This window comes from Vanessa atalanta, chromosome 22 (genome assembly GCF_905147765.1).
Source record: "Vanessa atalanta chromosome 22, ilVanAtal1.2, whole genome shotgun sequence".
Lineage (NCBI taxonomy): Eukaryota > Metazoa > Arthropoda > Insecta > Lepidoptera > Nymphalidae > Vanessa > Vanessa atalanta.
The window spans coordinates 5,928,388-5,955,764 of record NC_061892.1 but is presented as its reverse complement, the minus strand read 5'-3'; the positions used below and the strand labels follow the sequence as shown (position 1 = coordinate 5,955,764).

At 32.3% G+C, this 27,377-nt stretch overlaps 1 protein-coding gene across 2 annotated transcripts in view; it reads right to left on the bottom strand.

Annotated features, from left to right (window-relative positions):
• LOC125072693 (laccase-4-like) overlaps positions 1-27,377 on the bottom strand; it is a 116,225-nt gene that overhangs the window by 32,429 nt on the left and 56,419 nt on the right. For both annotated transcript variants that reach the window (XM_047683360.1, XM_047683361.1), the window contains exons 2-3: positions 14,173-14,241; positions 420-1,066 (exon numbers count right to left, since the gene is read on the bottom strand). In XM_047683360.1, the coding sequence (XP_047539316.1) occupies positions 420-1,066; positions 14,173-14,230 (705 nt within the window). In that variant the 5' untranslated portion in view covers positions 14,231-14,241. The remainder of the gene's footprint in view (positions 1-419; positions 1,067-14,172; positions 14,242-27,377) is intronic.

The following is a 27,377-nucleotide window of genomic DNA, read 5'->3' as shown; positions in this document are numbered from 1 at the left end:
AAATCTCGGCTTAAAACCGGAAATATTGCAACCCATTGATTCCAACATCGTAAAAGAATTGAAAGTATCAAAACAAAACATTGAAATATACTTATTGTATACGAAGCGTTGCTCGAAAAGTTAACTTATCAAAACGTTAAATAGAGATGACTCAACGATCAATTTAGGTACAATACATACGTTTTTGTGGTGATTAAAAATCTTTAAGAAAAAAGTTTAATTTTCCTCGAGATATAAATTAGATGTAATAAAAAAATAATGATTGGAATATTTTATAGCATAAATATAAAATAGATACTTCATTAAAAATATCATCAAGAAACGATACACGCTTTGTTTTGAATAAATCGTAACTGTAATTATTTTCAATGTGTTTGTACACTTATCGGTAAATTTGTAAAAAGACAAACAAGTCTTACCTCAATAGCTGGACCAGGCATTTTTCTGTTAATAACATTCAACGGTCTATTGATACCATCAGCTGGTATGCAATCCAACCTCTTGCAGTCGGTTGCATTATACGGACAATCGTAGCACGCTTTACTCATAGTTTGATACCACTCTAAATTGAAATGATAGTAACAAATCATTGGCTCTTCTCCTTCCATACACTCACGATGACACGGATGATCTCCTCCAACCAATTCGCCTGTCACTTCGTCATATTGCACATGAGCTCGTATATCATTCTTCTTTTGAATTCTCTGATCCAAAAGTTTCATTTTATCAATATCGTCAACGGTTGTTTCTTTTTCAATTCGTTCCTGTCTTGTTTTCGTTTGATATTTAAAATTATTGTTTGAAATATTTAATACTGATGGTAACATTACTTTAGACGCACTTTCAGGTTTCTTAACTTGTTCAGTATTATCGACGACTTTGACGTTTGATGACTCTATGCTATCATTGAATCTGTCACCTTTTAATTCTATTGCTGTATCATTATTACGAATTTTCTCATCATTGTAAAGCAAATCATCTACTTGTATTTCTTCTGTTGTCACTGGTTCTGTTTCAAACTGTGTCGTAGTTTCAAATTCTGCTTGAACATTAATTCCCTTAGCATCTGTAACAAACAAATTGATGCATTAAAAAAAGGAATGTACGGTTATACTGCGTAAATAAAATTTGCCATAAGAAGTTTGTATGTAAAAGATCACAATATCGAAACAGATCGTTTTAATATCATAATTCGTGTGTTTGTAAAAAATAACGATGAGTTATTTGATTTGTTAATTTAAAAAAAAAACGAAATGACCTTTTTCTAAACGAATTAAAATTCTCATAAAATCGTTTATCTTACTTATTCATTAAAATATTATCGTGAATCAGAATAAATTGTACATATAAATAATTATTTTACAAATGTTAAGTCGCTTTAAGAACGAAAGAAATAAAATCGTCAATTAACTAACTAAAAAATTAACGCATTTTGCGACATTTTCTCTCCACGAAGCAAATGGATTTTACGTGTTTTTTTTTTTAAATGTCTAAAAAGAATTAATACAAATCAACAATACATAATAAAACTTGTTTAGAATTAAGGAAAATATATAATTTTCTATAGAAACAATTATACAATAAAAACCTACATCTCATTAACCTATGACATTTGATAGCCTGATGTCCAAGCGATATAAGAATAGAATTTTAATAAAATATAGAATATTTCATTAAAAAAAAAATATGTCTGTCTTTAATAATTAAACTGTTAGTGTGAAATAGAGTGAACTTGCGTTTTCGCACACATTTTTGCACTTTTATATATGCAGTTGCTAAGTTGCCTTAAAATTGGCTGTCGTTGCCAAAATCGATCAGGAGGGCATCATTATATCAGGATGAAAATAATTATAGTTGTTACATCATTCATATAAATATTAAAAAAAAATATCCTTAAACATAATTCTAAGAAATGTGTAGAACATCTTCACGCTCTAAAAATTAAAATATTAATAAAGGAAATAACGTAAACGAGAATGATTAAAGTAACAACACTCGCTTCCAGTTTATACCAAACAACTTAATTAATAGTCTATAGCAACAATGGAGTTCACGTTAGTGTTAAGTAAATAGGAGAAGCTATATTTTCATTCCACATTTAGTACAGGAACCCAAAACCGTGATTTATTTGGATAAATAATGTTCTGTACATTTCCGTCCTTACTTTACTGTTATAGAGTAGATGTCATAAATATCAAGAAACTATTTAAAGCAGTATGTTCCATAGACATTAATGTCGCCTATGACTTTATTTACGAAGCCACTTGCCCAAAGAAATCATATTTGTAACCTTTAAGAAGTTCAGAGGGCCAATATACTCGGTATGATATATAACTTCCATTATAAATGGGACGGTTAATACAACTGCCGACCGTCCCAATTTAGTATGCTTATTTGGATGATAGATATTAAAACTTTCCTAAGAAATTTATGTTTTCTGTGTTTTCATCATAACATCACTCACACATATGTCTTCGATGTATGTTTTCGGTATCAATTTTAACAGTGTTGACTAAACAAAATTAAACGAATTAAGCAAAATTACTTGATTAGAATTGGATTACCAAATGAATTATGGCAAAATCGACCAAGACGTGAAGAACAGAATTAGCTCAGTGTGGATGAAATGACGAAAGGTCACACGAATAATAATTTATAAGACTCAAGTTCACTTATTTTTAATGTTTCGTATTAGTATATTTTTTTGTTATACAACCTTTATTAATCCAAAAATTATTATCACTAAGTGCTTAAATAATGTACAAAACCTTCATCTTAAGTACACGTTAATCTATAAAAAAAATTAATAAATTTGTTTTCGTCTATAGATCGATTTGTTAAGCCAGTAAGGTCAAAGATGAAAGTCTAACTAATACACATAAATATTATAGATAACCGAAATCTCGTCTAACAAAACCTATATCAAACCCAACTCGCTCATATGATGATTTTATATCACTAGAAATGAAAAGATTCCCATGGGAAAAGCGCTAGATCCACGCGAACAAATTCACAGTTCGATGAATGTAAAAAAATTATAGCAGTTATTTATCATATTGTTTTACATTTGAAAATGAAAATATATTCGACGAATGTAACCGAAAAGAGATTCAGCTTCGACACACGATTCCATTTTAATTGGCAGCTGTACAAAAGCTAGCTGTTTCATATACATTTCCCTTTAGAATTATCGAAGCTTTGCGGTTAACGTTGGACAGTTAAAGCCCCTGCGGCTATGGATATAAAGGCGAAAATTCTTTAAAATTTTGTAACAATCGCTCTTGTCGGGACATCATAGACCATAAGTGTACTTTAAAAATGTTATCTGCGTGTTAAGTTTAAAATTGATCTACAATTAGATATACTTCATTTAATCATTTTATGGACTTATATTTTTAATATAATGTCGTTTTAGGTCACAAGATCTGCAATCGACTTTCATTAAATAATTTTAAATTTATTTAACAAAGTAATTGTCAGTTTCGTTTAGTTTATTTAAGCCTCTATATGTTTAGACTACCTAACTTTATACATTTAATATTGCCATCTAGGTTTATTGCTTTACCAACACAACACAAGCTTGTAACTTAATAAGATCAATATATCTATTATATATTAAGAATTACGAAATATTACGAAATACTAACTGCCTTTTAATTACTCACTACTGAGCAAATCTTATGTCCTTTTGAGAAAAAGGTTTGGTGCTTATTCAATCACACTGCACCAATGCGGGTTGGCAAATGATATGTGGCAGATTTCCATCTGGCATATACAGATATCTTCGTGTTTTTTATCAATTAAGTTTTTGGTCCAAAACAGTGGTGATTGACTTAGACACCATCTCGACTCTTATTTTTTTCTATGGTCTCTTCCATTCCCCTCTGTTCAATGTCATGCCATCGTACGAGTCGCGCTATCGTTTGATTGTCGCCGCAGTCACGTACCACCAATCAAGGTTGTACCGACTTGCTCAACCTAATCGCACCATTCATCTTGCACTTGCTGTTGTGCGACCGAGACTTTCTGATATTTGACAACTTATATTTTTTTATATTAAAATAGTAAGCCGTAGTATTTTTATCGTTATGATTAAAGTGTTAGCCAGCTAACTAGACAAATATCTTAGTAGCCATACTTAAAACCTAATACGTCAAAAAGGCAAGAATTTTCCATTTACCTACCACCTGTTGGTAAATGTTTACCATTTTGCGTCAGATTACCTATTATGTCTATTTTACCTGAAAATACACCTGCTTACTCACTATTCAAATCAGAACAAAGGAATACAAAAGACGTAGGGCCGTTATATAGTCTTCACATCTTGTATCGATAATTGTATTAGCAGTCGTCCTTTCAGATTTTACATTTATTTCGTGATAATTTCGATGATTGTAAATTTAAAAAATTTAATATTATAAAAAAAACAACTATAACTATAACAAAAAAGGGATATACAAAAACGTAAATACATTGTCTTAATGTTTCTTTATAATGTATATTCTAGTATTCAAATAAAATAAATCAACATTTCTATAATATTGCATTAATATCTTCAAATTACTACTAAATTTCTAAACGCATTGACAAAAAGTACGAACACGGAATTATTCTTAAAGAATTTCCTTTCAAAATCTCAACAATTACCAGCTTTCTATCAACCCTCTTGCCCTCAAATACTGTAGTGTTTTGTCAATTAATGAAATTTGTTAAGTAAGATGGTACGTTCCGGAGTATTTAGTTGAAATTGGTCCAAGAAACTTTGTCGCGCCTTAACTTCGACCAAGTTAAATAAATTTCGTTCCACGCTGCGCGTCTCGTGGTCGCAAAAGTATTTAAAGTAGGTCGGAATGTGGACAGGAGAATTTTTGTTCCGGAGTCCTTTTATTGTAAATGTAATATAAGTGAATTGCATTTATTATGTAAATTTTACACACGTTTTTGGGTTACGTTTGGGCTAGAATGCGAGTTAGCACCATTTTCTTTTTGGCAATAAAGACAAAATTCGTAAGAAGGAAATTCTATATTATAACATCTGCTCGCAGTTTAACAGTTTCTGATTAATTCCAAACATATTCATGGAAATAGACTTTTGCCCAATGTTAAGATTATCGTATATAGTTAAGACAAAAAAAAAATGTTTTCATAAAAACTCAAATATCAAAACATCATGATCCTTTTACAAGTTTCACAATTCATCGCTCGGTAGACGTACCCTGAAATCCGTAGGAAACCGTGTAGTATTATTTCGATTGTCTATTATTGTTTCGGATTTATGTGTCTTTGTAACAGTTTAATTAATAGCACCTCACTTATTTACTAAAGGTAGATACTGGAAGGTGCATTTAAATTAAAACTGACGTTCGATGACGTAATCATTTGGCATTAGAATAATTTAAATTTTTCATATAATACAAGCAACTTCATCCGCGTGCAATACTTTTAAATAATTCAATTACAGGAATCTTACATTCTCTCACGGAATTACTGAATGTCACATTCCCCAAAACTGTTAAGGAATGAAGTTGTGTGTTAAACTATATTATATATTATAAAACGTATGACTTCCTAGATGATAGCACACCTTGGATCTAATAAAATGATCGTCTTCAGGCCGTTCCTAACAGATTTATCAATAAATTTAACGTTTAATTTTTTGAAAAAAATATATTAAGTACATAAATAAAAAAGAATAAAATACACTAAACCCGCTGAGTTACTTTTCTTCTTACATCTGAGATGTTTGAAATAAACTTGTTCATCAGAAACAAATGCCCGCTATCCGGAATCCGATATGTCCAAATTTTTTGCTTTAAATATTTTATAAGGCAACCGTAAGTTAAGCCTAGTGAACAAAAAAACATCAGCTGAGAAACAACAAAGATTCAGTAACACATTTTGATTTTTCAATCGTCTAACAAAGGAAAATTATTATTATACTATATAACGGTAAAATATACTTGAAAATATAACCCATTTAAAATATTTTATTGCGCTTGAGCCCAGGATGATGCAGCCTTTTGAGCTAGTCGCTAAACCAACCACAGTGACAACAAACAAACATATGCACTTATAAACACACATAGTTATTATCTTACTTGGTGGTATGGCTTTGTGCAAGCCCGTCTGGGTAGGTACCACCCACTCCTTATATGCTACAACCAAGTAGCAATACTTTGAATTGTTGTGTTACGGGTTGAAGATGAGCCAGTTTAACTACAGACACAAGGGTCATAATAGCTTAGTTCCCAGTCTTGGTGGCACCTTAGAGGTTTAAGGAATTATTTAATTTTTTCACGCCGCAAATGTCTTTACAGTGGTGACCACTTACCGTTAGGTGGCCCGTTAGCCACACCATACACCTATTACATATAAAAAAAAATCGAAACCCGTGAATTTCTCTTTGTTTAAACGAAACGTCTCTAAAAAAACATGCTTAGAAAATCTTTTTTTTTTTAAACAGTTTGTTTTCTAAATAATATATTAACTCATACCAGGTTACACTTACGGGTCATTAGCTTAAAAACAGTAGAAGCCTCGGCACGTTGCAACCCATTTCTAAAAGCGACATGTTCAAACATCTTATGCAACCCATTTGCCAAGCGAAATGAGCAAACTTGCATGATCGATAAGCAAAATTTGAATTTGTGAACGCGAGCGAAGCGAAAGGGAAGCGTTGAACGTTTTTAAACGTCAAAATTTTAAGTTTTACACCATTATACAATATTGTTTTCGTTTTAATTTCATAGAATTTTACTTTTTTATAGACAATTCAATATACCTAACGTACGATTTTGATCGTAGAATATTTATCATTTTCATATGTACGTAATTGATATAAATTTAAATGACGTCAAAGATATAAATATCCTATTCTGGATATAGTTATTGTTAGTATTAGTTTTTCAGCTGCAAAATTACCAAACAAATAAACCTTTTTATAATATTTCCAACAAATGGTGTAAACAAACAGACTCGCTACAAATTATATTTATGAAGAGTAATTTGAGAACAATTTAAACTAATATTGTGGAAATATTTCACTGCTCGCTTCTTCTCTTAATGAGAGGGATTCTGAGCTTATTCCAAAACACATACACAATATGACAATATTCCTGCAGAAACTTTGACTTGCATTACTACAAAATGTACGTAAAAAGGACGTTCCAATTTCAAACTGCAAATATCTACATGTTGCTGTATTTTTTACTTTATAATTTAATTCATTTACAGATCATGACATCAGAAAATAAATTATTTGATTGTAAATTTGAGTACCCCGTCAAGTGTAACTGTATAAGTTCGTATTGATTTAAGAAACTACTAAGCAAGCCAAACTCTACCCAATAGATAGAATAAGTCTTGAAGTAGATTTAGATATATTATTAATTATATTTTACACTAATTTTATAATGTTGCCAACTTTCTTTTACAATTTAATGTATTTACACTAAACTTATTATGATGAGAATCGAGAGAGTTCTACCATCGAACTAACAGACACCAAAATTTCATGACATATTTTGTATTAGCAACACAAAAATAGTTAGCGTGTTTCAAAACACTCACTCACAATTAATTAATTGTGAGTACAATATTAATTTTAAAAACAAGAAATGGTATGGGGTTTTAATAATGAAAGAGGTTTGATATTCCCTTTGTCAACGTTAGCCCACTCTAACTCCAGCGCCACACATTCGACAAAGATCAACAAAGATAATGGAACAGCGCATGAGGCAGGAAACTCCTCGCGAAAGTTTAAATTGTATGCATTTCTTGTCAGTAGATAAAGAGCAAAGATTTATCAATGTCAGCGACTATGCAACTCCAGCTTTATAAATAAACATAGTTATAAGATTTAAGCATACATTTTTGTATATTTACACAATGTTAGTGTATAATTCTTGTTGACAGATACGATTATCGTGACAGTCTTTTGTGTTAATAAAAAAAAGAGCCGACGTGGCTCAGTGGATAGAATATAATTATATATACTCGCTCGCTATACATAACCGAAGCTAAAAATTCGATTCCGATGTGCATAACTGATCGTCGCAACATCTGAGAAAATTCAGACATGCCTAATTTATGTTTAAAAATCATCACGTATGGATTTGTTATTGCCGGATGAAAGCCTGCCACTTTTTTGTATATTCATTAATTCGCAAAGATCGTCGTGGTGGAATGTGGTCTTTACTTAGTTGATATTTATACACAATAAACAATAATCTATCTTTATAGTATAAAATTTGTTTACACAATTATACGTTAAAATTAACTGATTCACATTCATATTAACAATATAATTGAAGCGTAAATAGCGCAATGGTTTACAGGCCGCCTAGAGATGTAAAAAGTCACAGGATTGAACCTTACCCCTTGTACTATTGTCGTACCCACTTCTCACACAAGTGACAAGCTTAAATCAAGTGGTAAATAAAACAATCCGACAAACAAAAAACAAACAGGCTATTCTATAGAAAACTCGAAATGCACCGCTGAATACAATTATGAAGTAGAAAGTCATGATGTAAATATTTCAATAGTTCCGAATAAGTTACGAAGTGATTTTTAAACCCATAACCCGGAAACCCATGGAACATCGACCTGCCTGTGTCTAAATCAATATCATTGCGTTCGATTGAGTGATATAGAAGTTGATCTTAAGTAGGTTATTTTATTATCTACTGTTAACAGTTTGAGAATTAATGAATCTTAAATATATATAAAATTATTCATTAATCGTTTATTGTGAAAGGTATTGGAATCGTAAAAGTAAATAAATAAAATTATAGCTATGGAAAATTCACAATGAAGTAATTACATTAAATGAATCTGATGTTAAGACGGAGGCGTTGACAATCACCTCAGTTTACTGCCCCGTCAGATAATCCTATCATTGTTTTAAAGTTACACATCCAGTAGATTGGCTAAGCTAGTAATATTAATGTTCTCAGTTTTTATTTTTATTTTAGTTATAATCTATTTAACTAACATTTCAAGAGTTTTGTTTTTCTGTCCAGTTCTTGCGTTATTTTTTTATTCATATAGTATGCAGCAGATTATTTTTTGACGTCAATCGAAAATATATAGGTAGGCTAGGTTTTTTATACATTGTTTAGTGGTACATTACACATGGTTCAATCCGCGATGAGGTACTCGACTGTTTTTCCAAATCGCGACAATACAAGTTCGCAATGTAAGCTGTTACAGTGTGAAATCTATTGCTACGCTCTGATTATCTATATGGATACACAAACCCTAAGTTAAATGACAGAAAATATTCATAGTCAACTGGAAATATGCTCTACCAAAATTCCCAATTTCAAATCACTATTATATTTATTTAATGTGAAATACTCTGTATTTTTATTTTCTACTAATATTTATTTTGAATTAAAGTACGAAAACACGCCACGCCATTTCTGTATTACTAATATCCTGGGTTTGGTATTTTTTTTTGAACCAGAGTAATAGTTAGCTGCATTATTAAAAACTGCATCTTCCGTCAATTTGGTATAAATTTATCATTTAACCACTGAATGTAAATTAAAATAAAAGATGTAGAACATGAATAATATTTAGAGCAACTTTCCCGTTTTCTCAACATCCACGGCAACACTTGGATGTCGAATGACTTGGATGACTTTAGACTAAAGCTTGAGTCCCACACTCCGCACTTTCCCCTCATGAAAAATAGAGGGGCTCGTCTTCATGGATTAAAAATAGCACGTACAATATCAATAACAACTATAGTATTAGTATAAATACTTTTATTTCTCCACGATGTATGTGGTGCTCAAATAAAGAGTATCTATGAGAACCATAAAATAAACACTTAATGCTTTTTAAAAACTCTTTAAATAATACGCGTGCTATAAATTTCTATAGCTTCGTTTTATCACTGTGAATCTTTGTTAAAATCTCAAATTCAAGTTCGTTGAATATTAAATGTACTACGATTATCAATTCAGGGAGAGACGGATACTGAGGTGTAAACCTTAATTAATATGTTAATTGAGCTGTGGTACTGGGCACGGTCGAAATCTGTGTTAACGTAAAAGGACACCTGGATTTGGTCTTCTCATTATTATATAATACTACTTGTAATCTAACAATGAAATTAATATTGCTATCTGATCGAGATTAATATGCTTTGTCATAGTTTGACCGATTTATATGAAAGTCGAAATATTTTTTTGAACTTTGTCCTTTTACGCGTCTTACAGTAGAGTAAACTGCCAGGCGAGCTTTCCCTCTCATTCTCTTTATCTCTGTCTCTTTCTTTCATATACGGTTTTATTTATACTTTGATTTATATGTAATATATAGCGAAAGCAACTTCGATCCAATCAGATGTCCTATGACACCTCTCGTTTTCATTTTCATATAAAAAGTTTTTATACGATAGTTCCACTGATCGTGAATACAATTGGTATATTCATAATATATAAAGGTATAGCGTATTCCAATCGAATAAGGAGTAAAGATAAACCTTAGATTTACATAGGCCAAGCGTTTTTTTTATGATATCGGTAGGCGGGCGAGCAAATGGGCCACCTGATGGTAAGTGGTCACCACCGCCCATAGACAACGGTGTTGTAAGAAATATTAACCTTTCCTTACATCGCCAGTGTGCCACCAACCTTGGGAACTAAGATGTTACATCCCTTGTGCCTGTCGTTACACTGGCTCACTCACTCAAACCGGAACACCCCAATGATGATTATTGCTGTTTTTTTTTTTTTAGCATTAGCAGCCCGTAAATGTCCCACTGCTGGGATAAAGGCCTCCTCTCCCTTTGAGGAGAAGGTTTGGAGCATATTCCACCACGCTGCTCCAATGCGGGTTGGCGGAATACACATGTGGCAGAATTTCGTTGAAATTAGACACATGCACATTTCCTCACGATGTTTTCCTTCACCGCCGAGCACGAGATGAATTATAAACACAAATTAAGCACATGAAAATTCAGTGGTGCCTGCCTGGGTTTGAACCCGAAATCTCGGCTCATTTATATTGCTGTTTGGCGGTAGAATATCTGATGAGTGGCTGGTACCTACTCAGACGGACTTGCACAAACCCCTACCACCAAGTAAAAAGTAGTTTCGCTAATATTTCTGTTATATTATGCACCAAAATGAATTCTTAATTAATATATCATTAATATATACAGCGCTATTTGTTGAACTAATTAACTAACTTTTTTTACTACCGAAGTCCCGATAACTATCGAACATTCAACAAACTCATAATTAATATCACAGATTTATTCAAGCCCTCGACCAATGATGTCGCGTTAATTCGAAGTCTAATGATGTTTATTTACCATTATATCTCCTCTAACATAAATATCACTCGCTCATCAATTCTTCTCCAAATCATAATTCATACGAGCAGGCTCTTAGAAGCACTTCTGAATAGTAATTTCACGAGATTTAATTAAAAGCCAACACGATAGTAAGTAGATTCTACCGAGACGAACCGTCGTGAAACTCAGTAGTCAGTGTTTTTAATTAATTACATTAATATCATTAATTTATATCTTTTGTGTTAAAATGATACTCATGAATTGTAACCTATTTTTTCTTAAATTGTATAGATTAATATGCTTCGTGAAAATTTCTCCATACACATTGGCAAAGTTCCATCTTTAAAACTCTGATTGACGACCAAGTCACGACGGCCCTTTTACTCACCGCTCGTCGTTCCCAATAAAGCTCGTTGTTCTGGTCAAAAATTTCATGAATCAAATTATCTGAGTAGTTTTATTGCGAAGAAATAAGAGCTGAGCTGGAATTCACGTAAACCACAGTTCTTATATAGCTTGGAAGATACGAAAATCGACTCAAGTCGAGAGACGCGCGTCGATCAGAGCCTTTAAATCTGGCTTAGATTCGTTTCAATAAAATTGATGCTAAACCTAACTTTTAAAAGCAGAAACAATGCCACGCAGACAGAGACACTTTTATCATATGATGCAGATAATCTTTACATTACATTACATTTTACATTAGCAGCCTGTAAATTTCCCACTGCTGGGCTAAGGCCTCCTCTCCCTTTGAGGAGAAGGTTTGGAGTATATTTCACCACGCTGCTCCAATGCGGGTTGGTGGAATACACATGTGGCAGAATTTCGTTGAAATTAGGCAAATGCAGGTTTCCTCGCGAAGTTTTCCTTCACCGCCGAGCACGAGATGAATTATAAACACAAATTAAGCACATGAAAATTCAGTGGTGCCTGCCTGGGTTTGAAACCGTAATCATCGGTTAAGATGCACGCGTTCTAACCACTGGGCCATCTCGGCTCTCTTTTCTTCTTATATCTATATGTCTTATAATTATTACTGACAGATGAGGCTGCTGGAAAAGTTGTCGAAATAATAACCTTGGGGTCAGTAATTTGATAAGCCAGACACTTATCCAACAACATCTTACAACCCTAAACTCTAAAACAATAAAATAATATCATTGTATGTGCGGACATCATGAGTTATTACTTCTTGAGAAACGAGGTATCGTGACTTGTTCAATTAGCTACGTCATTATAAATACGGCTTAGTTTAAGGAAAACAGTAATTTTTCAATTAAATATTACACAAATTATTATTATCTTTGAACTTTTATAAAAAAACTAGTTGTGCGTCCCGATTTTGCACAGATGTAATAAAAATCTTATTTATTTTATTTTAAAATAAACATAATTTAGGAAAACGGCTTGACCGAATTTGATAACTCGAACTCAAACATAAATATCTACAGAACACTTTTATATTAGTTACACTACCTGTTATCCTTAAACCAGAATATAATAATAATAAGAATTTTTGTTTGGCGGTAGAAAATTTAATTCGATAGGTACCTGTCCAGACAGGCTTGTATGAGCCACAGAGTAAAATCATATATAACCCTTTCTATGAACCTTCTATAAAGTAAGCCTACTAATATTTTAAAAATAGTTTTTTAACCTTTAATTATAAAGCTCAGTATTGAACAAAGAGGAAAAATGCTATGGTTTATTGTACCAAAACGAAGATGGACAAAAACGTCTTATTTTTGTACAGAACCCAATCCATAATGTTCATCGCTCAAGATCGCAGTTATTTATTTAAAGAACGAATTCAAATATCGAATCAAATTATGAATATGTATTTAATAATATCTTTCCTACTAAAACCTACATGGTTAACTGCTATTAAGATTTCCCACTGGCGGGAATTCCCTTGCTCTTGTAGGATGAGAGCTTAAGATATTTGCCATGTACGAACAGGTTTTACACATATGGTGATCTATAACTGCGTGACTAACGTCTTCGGAATGGAAGTTTAAAATTTAAAAATAGCAACATACCTTTTGAAATGTTCGTACCTTCTACAAAACTTGTTTTCTTAAAAAACGTAGGTATGTGAAGTATTTGTTGTTTTATGAAATAGTAAGCACAAAAAATAACACGAAGATAAACATATATATATATTTGTGTGTGTGTGTGTGGGTGTGTGTGTGTATAATTGCAATTTAAAATTATATGCATATAACTTTGATATAATAATTGCGCCTGTAAATTTATTATGAGCAATATTGAATATTTACTAATTATTTTATACTGTAATTATTAAAATGAAAACATACTAATTCTTTTCAATATTTTTGGAAACATTTGTTACTTATGAAAGTTAAAAATTAAATCAAATGTATACGATCAAAAATACTGATTTCAGATCTTATTTAAAAGAAAAATGTGGGTGAACCCTTATTTATTCTGCACAAAGACGGAACGGATAGCTCATTATAATTATGCTAATAACCAATAACTTTATAATAATATACCAATACATTAAAATATTCTAAAATTTGAAAATAGAATATTCTTTTTAATTTTCTGTATTCTGATCTCCTTAAAAATCCCAAATAGTTTGCTGAACAACTGTTACATTATTTATCTTTCTCGCTATAAATTCTCATGTTAATGTCACAATGAGAGTAAAGTTCTTTCAACCGAATAATATGAATTAAATTAATACACTCTTAGTTATAATTTTCACTTATTACAAATTTCCCAAACGTTCTCTTCAAAAACATGTATTTAAAACTACCAAGACTTAAATAGCAATATGTAATATTAATAAACTTCGTGAAATGAAATCGTTGTGCATCAAAATGTTTAATACTTACAAGCTGTAATAGCCAAAGCCAGGAGCCAGACGATGTTGTAAACGCTCTTTTGATGCATTGTGGTGAATTCTGAAATAACACAAATTATATTAGAAAATTAAATAAAAAAGTTCTATAATAGTAATCTTCAAAGATATATATTTTATAAGTAGAATATGAAATTCTAATGAAAAAGATACGTTTCTTCTAGACAACCCTACAGGCTTAAAAAAGGCAATATATAATACCAATCATTGCCTGCGGCTTTGTTCGCGTCTTAGGTGTTGGTTACCAGGTGTTAAGCAAAAACCTATGTACTTTGAATTCAAATTTATTTCATATAAAAAAATCATCAATTTTAATTTAGTGGCTTAACCGTAAAAGAGCAACAGACAGACAGACAGATTTACTTTCGCATTTATAATATTAGTATAAATAACAGTATTAAGCGTGATGCGTAATGTAATTTAATAAAAAGCTAATTAAAATAACATCCTATAAATGTATGTATGTATATATATTACTTGACAAATGCCTCCTCTCGTCTCGAAGATATGAGTATTAAATACAAGATTACATATATTATATATATGTGTGTATGTGTTACTAATTTTTTTTCTCGTAAATATATTTTTCACCTAAAAACCTGCAGTAGCGTAGTCTCGGGTAAACTAGTATTATTATGATAAACTAGTATTTAAATTTAGAATATCAACGAGACAAGTTAGAATTTTATGTAATTGTTATTTTAATATATATGCAACCTTACACTTATAAATGTTTATCGAGTGTCAATTTTAATACTGATTTATTTCTTCCTTACATCGTTAGAGCCGAGATGGCCTAGTGGCTAGAACTTCTTCTTAAATCTTAACCGATGATAACGGGTTCAAACCCAGTCAAACACTACGGATTTTTCAAGTGCTTAATTTGTATTTATAATTCATCTCGTACTCGGAGTTAAGGAAAACATCGTGAGAAAACCTGCATGTGTCTAATTTCAAAGAAATTCTGCCACTGCCCATTGAAGCAGCGTGGTGGAATATGTTCCTAATCTTCTTCTCAAAGGGAGAGAAGGCCTTAGCCCAGCAGTGGGAAATTTACAGGCTGTTACTACTATGTAGTAGTAACAGCCTGTATATTATATCGAATTAGTGATGTCACTGATTCGATATTCGAAAGAAGTAGACAAAACATTGTTAGGGGTGGATTTGTTAATCGACCCCTAACCAATATTTATTTAACTGATATTAATTGACAAAATTTAATACACGTCGATTGAACGCGGTGCAAAATTTCTTTATTATATTTTTTATAAATAACTTGCCATCTAAAAATATTCGCCTAGGAAATCATGTTGCAATAAAAAACCTAAACAAACCGCTGTCGCACGACAGTTTAATGTGACGTATTATTTTCCGTTGAATGACCCCACTACTTATTCTGGAGAACGTTTAAATATTAAACTTTATTATGCAATATTAAAAAAATCTTAACAGTATGAATATTTTTTATGAAGTGGTAGTAGTAAGTGGACCACCTGATGATTAGTGGCGACCACTGCCACTGAGTGCTGCTGTTTGACAGTTGAATATCTGATTAGTGGGGAGGTATCTACTCAGAGAGGCTTTCACATAGCACTACCACCAAGTAGAATTTGTATTTTAAAATCACTTTATTTTTTGTTTATTTAGCAAATCTACATATATACTAATATAAAATTAAATTATATATATATATTGCTATTTCTAATATATAATCGTTTAATCATTGTTCGACTTATTATTATATATTTTTTACGTTAATATAACATAAAGCTTAATACAATTAAAAAAAAAATACTGTATGCAAAAATTATAGTTTTTCTTAATCTGAATCGTTTTTATAATAGCATAGCTAATTGAACAAGTCACGCACAGCTTGTTGCTCGAGAATTAATAACTCATGGTGTCCACAGATGCAACACAACCCGGACGTTTAAAACAATGCACTAGACATTTATTATCACATATTATATCACAATACAATAAAATAAATGCAATCGTATCAATTTCCATAAATTACTGTCAAAATAATATAAAAAGGCAATCAATTTGCTGTAATAAAATCATAACATAAACCGATTACGACATTTAAAAAGCCTTAAATGGTAACGCAGTGATTACAATTTAAAGAAATAAAAAAATATTTTTTTTTTGAAAGTTTTAAAATCGTTCTAACTCGTTCGTAAATACATCGTAAATATTTCACAGAATAAGGCTGTATTGCGTATTACGTCAAAGCGTATGTGTGTCAATGACGCTCGCCGACATTACCGTTTTGAACTATGCGATCAGCTGATTTACTGCACGTCTAACTTATCTTTTACAAACATTATTGAAGAATGTAAAAATGTATAATTAGTTCTCTGTGCACGAATGAAGGTAATGGGTTTATGTTTTCGTTTATATGTACATATGTTTATTCATAGTTTAAGCGACTTAGCAATTTTGACATATGATAATATTATTTTATTACGGTCAAAAAAAAATTTTTTTAATGATAATTTTGAAGGTTTGGAGCATATTCCACCACGCTGCTCCAATGCGGGTTGGCGGAATACACATGTGGCAGAATTTAGTTGAAATTAGACACATGCAGGTTTCCGATGTTTTCCTTCACCGCCGAGCACGAGATGAATTATAAACACAAATTAAGCACATGAAAATTCAGTGGTGCCTGCCTGGGTTTGAACCCCAAATCATCGTTAAGATGCACGCGTTCTAACCACTAGGCCATCTCGGCTACTGGGCCATCATGGGTGTTCTGCTTTGGAGTTTAAGTGAGCCCATGTAACTACAGACACAAGGGAATCGTCTTAGTTCCCAAGGTTCATAACGCATTTGTGAAATAAGGATTGGTTACTATTTATCACAACGCTGATGTCTATGAGCGTTAGTGACCACTTGACGGTGAGTGGTGGTGTGGCCCATTTGACCGTTTTACCTAAATTATGAAATTAAATTGTATCTAAGATAATTATTGATGTACGTTTGTTATTGTGTGGTGGATTTTTGTATGTAATCAAATGTAATCGTGGAATTATACATAAAAAAAAAAAACTTGTATGTCAAGGTCAATTTTAACAAATATCCTAATGAACTTTAAAAATTTTAACGATTGTGCGTCATAATATACAACATATATATTATTCTCGTAGCTATATTTTTTGTTTTAAGGAATCCGGTCCAAATGATTTAAATAGAAACATATTAACCTTAAGTACCATAAAAATTATGTATATTCGTTCACCATGGAGCTCTTTATAAAAGACTGTGCTTTTAAATTTGTTCGCTTAACATTTGGTAGCTTCCATACCGTATAAAAACTATGCATAGATCAACCATCTGATCCCATCATAATTGACTTCATGCTAATCTATCTGGGTAGGTATTACGGACTCGTAATTAATTTTACTGCCAACAGCAACATTATGTACGATTTTGTTCTGATTTAAAAATTGAGTGAGCAGAGCACAAGGTGTACCATCTTAGATCCCGTGGTTGGAGTCAAGAATGCTTAGCATTATTTTCTTACATGCCCAATGTTTACAGGTGATGTTGGCCATTTACTAAAATATGCCCATTTGTCCGACAACATGTCACCGACTGGCTTCACGAGACATCGATAGTTCATCGAAACGGATACTTGAAAAATGTTTCATTAGACGCTGTTTTGTGAAACATAGAATTTTCTCTTTCTATTATCATTGATTTTATATCCTATAGAAAAAGACAGCAACATTTGACTCATCGACCCCTAAACAACTATTGATAAATCTAGTTAATATTTTAGAAATAGTTTGCATTTTAGATTCTTACATAGAGATTGATATAAAACAATGAATGAACGAATACATGTCATAAAGACCATCCGGCCAATGTTTGGCCATGACGTCTAATCTCAAGGACTAATCAACTACGCTGGAGATAACATATACGCACTATAATTATTATTGTGCGGATAAAACACAAGTACACTCTATTTCCTCTTATAATCCAGACTGTTAGACAGCTATCCAGTACGATCGATGAGAAATCTGCCGTATGATTACAAGTGCTCTTGCGGGAAGGGAGTTTCGATAACTTCCTAATTTTGACTGATTTTTCTTTTTTTAAAAAGCCCTATATGGGGTTTCTTCCTTAGCAGACAGAAGCAGACCAACGATACCATCTAAGCAGGCAATAGTATGTAATATTTACAATGCAGATATAATATATTCAAAGTAAGTATTGATATTTCAAGTCCGTGACTAAAATGTTGAAAGAGCACTTGAAGATTATTTATTGAGGAAGATAATTATGTAGCAAATACGATGATGACATATTATTTAAATTTATATAAATATATATATCAAGCTTATTTATTTAAACGAATTAAAATATTCTCCTTTACGAGTGGGTGCTTGTAGGTGCTATTAAGTAGATGTTCTATTGGGCTAAGGCTTCCAATTTATTGAGAAGCTTTGGAGTTTTTGCGCTGTTTCATGCATATTGGTAAACATACTGCCTCACAACTATGTCTTTCACCATTGAACAAGAAATCAATTATGGATTCTGACTAAACATATGAAAATTGATGATTGACCGAAGTCTAAATTGTTTTAGTAAATTGTTGTATTAACAAATGAGATTTAAAAATTAATATAATTGGTTATATTATTAAAGTCAATGTCAAAAGCCTCTTACGAAGTCAAAATTATTTATTGGAATAGAAATATTTTTAAGATTTCGTGATTCAGTTCTCACCCATGCCCCTTGCGTATATTCTCTGTTCTAATGACAGTCGGCTGTACTTATCCTTATAAAGGATGAGACATACCAATTAAAGTTGCACAACAAGTTGATTGATTGAGAAACAAGGGTTCAAGCGGATCAGAGGTCATCTTCGTTTACCGTTGCCATGCATAGACATGATTGTGCTAAAAATTATTATGTATTTGACTTTTATATTCATCGCTAACTGATCCGCGCGGTTTTTCCAGCGTTAAGCGGTTCCTGCTCAGGCTGCGTCTTGTTTAAGTAAGTAATATATATATACTAGATAGAACAGTACTAATATTCTTGATTTCAATTGAATAAATACTTATTGGGATTTTTTTAGAGAATAAAAAAAAATTACAATGATGTATGTGCTATAAAACAAAAAATTGAGAGCTTAAAAAGAAAATTGACAGTTTAATCTAAGCTAGATTAAGAGTCGTATCCCAAGTTTCAAAACCTGGGACGTTAGCGGGACGATATCTTCTTTTTTTAAATGCTCTTGTTTGAGTATTGCTTTTTGTTTTACTTAGTTTAACGCAGGACGTGTCGATGTGTCTTAAAATTTACTTTTACTTCAGAGCCAAACTAAAATTGACCAATCAGATTTACATTGCTAATTTATCCGTGAAATTGGAAACAATCAAACACTCCATTCCTCCATTCAACATCGGAGCTTCCGCATCAATTATAGAAAGGCCTTCGTAATTTTAACCTTGATTAAAAACTGTGACGACTTATAATGGATTTCTATTTGGGATGATTGAGCCAAGGCGATTTTATACAGAGGAAGGAAAAAATTACGTACGCCCCATCACCTGCAGACAATCAACGAACAGCATACATAATGATACATGCTTTGATGTTGTAGTGGGGTTCTTATTATATAATAGTAAAAATTGTGACCATCACGTGATGCCTAGCAAATATGGAAATTGATGGTTCTGTATAATGAATTTTTGTTATAATATAAATATTTTTTTGCTGCGTTAATACCATTTTAATAAAGGCGCCAAGCACACACGTGGGGGTACAGAGCGACCGTTGGAAGAAAGCAAAACGCCATGAAGAAGTCGTCCCGTTTACCGTCACGGTATAGGTACAATAACAGTTATTTCACATCAAAAAACATTTGGGATGAGATGGCTTTTAAAATCAAAGGTAAGGTTTGTAATCCTAACTGTAGTGTCACTGGTGTGACACTACCGTGCGGTTACATTTTGTTTATTATATTGTGGAGCCATGAAGTGTATTTTAGAAAATTTTGTAATTTTTTCTGTATTGTGTGTTTGCATATTGACTACCTCCATGGTCGAGTAGTGTGTACACCGGTTTTCATGGGTACGGCACTCGGAGGTTCCGGGTTCGACTCTCGGCCGAATCGATGTACAAAAAGTTCATTAGTTTTCTATGTTGTCTTGGGTCTGGGTGTATGTGGTACCGTCGTTACTCCTGATTATCCATAACACAAGTGGTTTAGCTACTTTCACCGGGATCAGAGTAATGTATGTGATGTTGTCCAATATTTATTTATTTATTTATATACAGGTCTTATCTATCTATCTAAGCAAGCTTATATTGCACAACGTTGCTGATTGATAAATTCAAAACGTTTGGTAAAAAAACATTAATAAATGCGACCTATTATTCGACACAAGATTATGTAGATATTAAAAAAGCGTGGAGCTAACACTCGTTGACTTTAAATATTCCCTACAGTATATAAATTTTGTATTTAACTGACATAACTTTGAATTTGAATTTTGGAAAAGAGTATCTACTGAGTTTCTATCATATGGTAGCTTTACGTTTACAATTTTGTAAGATGACGTTTTAAGTGCTTTCCTTAATAAAGTATATTTTTATTTTATTATATTAAAAGGGCATTGGTAGTATTTCACATAAGTAACATATTGTCTGTTATCCAAAAATCGATTAAAACTATTTCTAGTGACGTCACTCCTTCAAGCAATACAAATCCATACAACAAATATGCGAATTGGTGAGTCCTACGGCAATATTTGTTGAAATTAATTCCTACATTTCAACACTATATAGTAACATTCCTACAAATAGAACATTACATTACATTACATTATCAGCCTGTAAATTTCCCACTGCTGGGCTAAGGCCTCCTCTCCCTTTGAGGAGAAGGTTTGGAGCATATTCCACCACAGCTCTAATGCGGGTTGGTGCGCCACACATGTGGCAGAATTTCGACACACGAATTTGAAATTAGACACACGAAGGTTTCCTCACGGTGTTTTCCTTCACCACCGAGCAAGAGATGAATTATAAACACACATTAAGCACATGAAAATTCAGTGATGCCTGCCTGGGTTTGAACCTGAAAACATCGGTTAAGATACACGCGTTCTAACCACTGGACCATCTCGGCTCCTATATAATGCTTTATCGGACAGATCTAATATACGCTAATTTATAAACGCTTAAAATAATGAGCTACTATTAACAAATTAAGAAGAACAAATCTTTAAATTACTATCATTAGACATAATATTATGGATACATTATATACAACAAAGTCACCCCGACTTTTTTTTGAACGCGATAAACACGAGAACTACCTACTATGTTTTCATACCATTTTAGTTAATGGAGCAATAATTATGAGCCTTGCTCATCTTTATTTAAAAAGTTTATTAAGACTCAATTAATAAATAAATCTTATTATATATTAAAATAATACTTTTTAGAAAAGACGCCTGGGTTTAGCCTCGGGTTCCATCACAGGACACTAATTATTGTGAAAAACAGCATTGTAAATCTGTTTATTTGAAAAGAGCAACTTGCGAGTTTCTTCTCGCTGGAGGCTGTTTTTCGAAACGGTGGAAAAACGAATTCAAAAACGCTTTATTGTGAAGTTCACTTGAACAAAATTGATTTAATTTGATTTAAATTTATCATTTTTTAAGATATTATTTATTGGAAAATTTCATGGACATTGGGTGCTTAACGCACCGTGTTATCTAAAAGAGTTATACCTATTACTTCTTCTTAAAGTGACATCTTCTTTCGAAGGTCAGCGATCATTAAAGCAACTTGTATCTTCGATGCCACGTCTCTAATGAACGGATGCTTGATACCATTAGCGCAGATTTTTTAGCCAAGAGGTCCTTCTTCGACCCACATTTTATTTTCCTTGGATCTTTCCGTGTATGATGTGATTACCATTACGTATTACGATGTGTACGTTTTATGTAGTTTCTGTCCACGATAATGTCACGATAAGTGACATTATCGTGGAACTCCTCAACCTGCATCAATAAGTTAAGCCAATTGGGATCTTCGGTCAAGAAATTCTCAATTCTTGAAAAGCACTCGATTTTTCGATAGCGCGTCTGAACATTCCTGTCTTATGATATTACCATTGAAATGATATTACCATATGTCTCCAAAATTGTGACTAATATCTGATGAGAGTAGCCTGCCCGTGCCTGTGCTCGTGGCGAATTATAGTAAGGTGCATATTGTCAGATATTATAATAAGTATATTGTATAATAGATACCTATTCTATATATTAACACTAAGCGTCGGAATAACACAAGCTATAATTCATAAAGATATTGTGTGAATAATACCTGACAACCAACCCATAAAACGCGAGCGATGCCGAAGGCGAAAACTAGTTACATTATTATGTAACAAAAGCGAATACAGAGACAAAAGCGACTGCTTGTTCCCGGTAATTGGAAAAGAAGCGTCTTGTAAATATGTTAAAAGTTTTGTCTCTTTAACTATTAATTACTGACGTATTAATAAATTCTTAATTACTATACACACTACCTTACTAAAAGATTTTTAAAAAGAACATCTACAGGACTTTTTGCCTGTTCTTTATTTAAATATATTTTAGCTGAAGTGACGATCGAAAAGTATAATTTTGATTTTGTTGCTAAACAGAAAAAAACATCTTGGAAAAATATAGCGTTAGTGTTGCCAATGGTAAAAAATCAATGTGTGATCATAATAAAGTGTCTGCACTAATTGTAATATTTTACCGAGTTAATTGTCTATGACCAATTAAAGATACAATTCGTGTAGGTTATACGGTAACTCCATAACTGTATCGAAGTCAGTGATTTGATGCATAATAATTTGCAAGAAATATCAATAAATTTTTCACTCTGTCGACGAGTAACGGCAAATCAGTCAACGGTCGGTCGATACGCTCACAAACTGGATTAGTATTAATATTATGTGCGTGACATCACTTCCGTGGACGTACATAAAATATTTGTTTTAGTTTTGACTAGCTTCCTAGAAAAATATCATTGTTTTTATTTATTTAAAAAAGGAATGCAAATGGGCAAACGGTTGTACGTGGTCAATATTACTGTAGAAATATTGACAGGACCTTTCGGCGTTATTGCCTCACTGACTATAATATTTGATATGTTGCTATCCTGACAATAAAAAAACTAAATTTTTAACTATACATAAACGCTCCCGTTCCACTCCCGCGTTCCCACACTGCTTCAAATTAAAGAAAATAAAGTACATGAAATCTCATTACTGCTTGCCCAGATCAATATTGGGCAACCCGCAATAAAATTCTAAACCCCTATTAAAATTCACACGCTCTATACACTAAGCAATCACAACTCACTTTGAAATGAAATGTAAATAAACACAAATGTCAAATTTTAATCCGATTCCAATTGGATTAATTTATTTTGAACCATTAATTGATTCGAGTAGAATAATAAATATTCTCTGTGACGTATAACTTCAAATACCTAGAATCAATATTTGAAACAGGTGCAAATTAAAAGTGACTATTCGATTGATGAAAATAAGATAACATAACTGGCTGGATTTGCAAGTTTTGCAGTTTTTTCATTCTCTTGACCAAGTGTATGAGTGAACATATGAGAACTATCTATTGTCTCACTCTGATAAATCGATGGGATGATAAATCCAACATGACTGGTTGGAATACAGACGCACGACCAAATCAGTAAATCTTCTCTCCAAGGCCAAATAAACCTTCAGAGGCTGATACTGAGAATATGTCGACTGATAAACTCAATCTTCAAAGTTTCGTTAAGACCTGGACTTTGAACCCGAGAAGAAACTCGGGACCTATGACCTTATATCTAGACACGAGATCAATGAGACAGCCACTATTACTGACCATGTAACAGTCTGTAAATGTCCCAAAAGTGGCTTAAGGCCTACTCTCTGTTTTAGAAGAAATTATGGAGCTTCAATGAGTTCTGGAGTTGCCGGGTTCCTCACGATTTGTTTTCTCTTCATCAAACACGAGACGAATTGTAAACATTAATAAAGCACAATTATTTTCAGTAGTCTTGGCTTGTCTGGGCTTATAAATGCAGTCATCAATCACGTGTTCTAACCTAGCCATCTCGGTTGTCAACACCGGCCTCTAACTAACAGCTACATACTATCTTACTTGTATTTAGACCTTAATGGTTTAAATACAAGTAATTTAGTAATTTCATCATCAATCTAGCGGTAATACTTGGTATTGTTGTGTTCCTGTGAATGGTGAGGTAGTGTATAGGCACAAGGGATATAAAATCTCAATGCCAATGTCTTTAAGAGGTGGTGATCACTTACCATGAGGTATCCCATTAGCACATCCAGCTACATATATCATAAAAAAAATCACAATAGAATACTTCAATACATTTTCACTTTATCTAAAACAATAACACGGTCACCATTTAAACGCCTAAAAACCGCACGAAATTGAATTTTTCATTTAAAAACTTATGAAAACAAAACTGCACTACTCTAAAAGTTAATTATTAAAATTTTATTAAAAACCGCCAACTTATATGGCTTTACTCGACTAGGCATAAAAAGGACGATAGTTTAACTATATATTTTTTTCGAAACCAATTAAATTATGACGTGGACTCAATTATTTGAAAATTATGATAATTTAAAGAATATTCATGAGTTTAAATAAGTAATTTGTCGAATCGATCAAGTTTTTTAATACTTTGAATTCAAAACACATTATATACGAGTATATACGATTTCCCTTGTTTATGAGATGTCTAAATCTATATTATAATGCAAATCGAAAATCAAAATACCATTTTTCTAGAAGGTTCTTACAAGCACTTTTACTTCGTTATTTTAAAGGATTATGTCAAATACTATCTACTCGGCCGAGCTTGACACGGATAAAAAATTATATACATAACTTTTAGATAAAATTTCGCCGACATTTTTAACTTTGCCGTTTCATAAATTCGAATCATTTGTAAAAAATACTTTGGTAGACGGCATAATATTCGATACAAGATTATATATCTATGATAAAAAAGCGCGGAGTTAATGCTTGTTGACTTCCGGGCAGGATATATAACATACACATATAATTGTATTTAACTAACATGACTGTATTATTAGATGTTGAAAAAGAGTAACTACTGAGTTTTTTGCCGGTTCTTCTCGGTAGAATCTACATTCCGAACTGGTGGTAGCTTTGCTTAATATAGTTTGTTAAATGACGATTCAAAAGTGCTTGTAAAGCCTACTTGAATAAAGTAAATTTTGATTTGATTTGATTGAAGAACAAACATAAAAGAAAAATTTCTTGTTTTAACAGCTAGGAAAGTTACAATTCTCGCCTTTTCTCTACTACAATATGCATGTATGATACATATAAACATTATAAACCACTCTTGAATTACTTAATTTATTGATAAAAACCGCTTTAAAATCCGTTGCGTGGTTAAAAAGATATAAACGTACAGACGCGGGAAACGACTTTGTTTCATACTACTTATAGATTCGGGATCAAACCCAGGCAAACTGAATTTTCATGTGCTTAATTTGTGTTCATAATTCATCTCGTGCTCGTGAAGAAAAACATCATGAGGAAACCTGCATGTGTCTAATTTCAACGAAATTCTACCACATGTGTATTCCACCAACCTGCATTGGAACAGCGTGGTGGAATATGCTCTAAACTTTCTTCTCAAAGGGAGAAGAGGACTTAGCCCAGCAGTGGGAAATTTACAGGCTATTAATGTAATGTAATGTAACTTATAGATTACACTACTCCAAGTACAGGTACAAATGCCACACGCGCTCTAGGGTAAGCCTATGTCCAGCAGTGGACAGTAGTAGGCTGATGATGTATACCTATTTTAATAAACGAATTATAATAATCGAAGTGTGTATAAGAGATTAATTTTATTCAGAAAATAAAATCTAATTAAGAGTTCTTTCAGATAAACTATTTAAAAAAAATGGTATATAGACACGATCTATTTTAAATGATACATTAAAAAGATTATAAGGTAATTATGGCAACATTAGAATTTTAATTAAGTCAATAAATGTAACATTGCTAAATGAAACAGGTCGTAAAATTTCTTATCACAAAACTTTACATACTGTTTGCAATAATAACACATACCTTGAGAATTCGCCTCGGGGTTTTACCGCGTTTGAGGATCACTTTCTTTAATATTCTGTTCCTGTTTTCATACATTTTTATATTCCCATTTGGATACTTGAGGACTGAATATAAATAATTCCCTCATTGTCATGAGAGTACCATTTATGAAGTCTTTTTGTAACCAATTTTATTTTCAATTTTTTGACAATTATACATATTGTTGACATCTGTCGTAAACTCTTAGACTATGCCATTCGCTTCATACCTACACTGTATAACTTTATCGCGGTTATGTGATTCTGATAGATGATAGAATACGTACCATAAGTATCCTGCGTTAGCTAGATTTTATTTCTCTACAAACAAGCAAAGACATATCTTTTCTTTTCTGTTTGTCAAACGACTTTATTGTTTGGTAGCAATTTTTATATCTTAATGTACCTAATGTGCCAAAATAACAATAAAATTTTTGGGTTCCTAATCGGTGTCACTTCGTGTTATCAATAAGCGAACATTGGAAATAAAAATAGAAAAAATGTTCCAAACATACAAATTCACATATTATATTTGCTGAAAATTTTCAACAATAAATAAATAAATATTAGACAACGTCACATACATTACTCTGATCCCAATTTGCTAAAGCACTTGTGTTATGAAAAATCAGAAGTAACCACGTTACCACAAACACCCAGACCCAAGTCAACATAGAAAACTAGTGAACTTTTCCTACATCGGCTCGGCCGGGATAAGAATCGGGGACCTCGGAGTGTACCCATGAAAACCGCCGTACACATTACTCGACCACGAAGGTCGTCGAAATGATTGTATTTAAACCACATGGCGAATATTTTCGTTTAGATAACACAAAAACGTATTCCTAATACGCTTACAAAATGATCATACATTTACAATGTATTACATATTTCACGATCTGTGATGAACGATTCTTAGAACAATTTGTAAGACCTCCATTCAATGTAATAGTACGTTCAGAATGGCTCATAACTCTCACGAATTT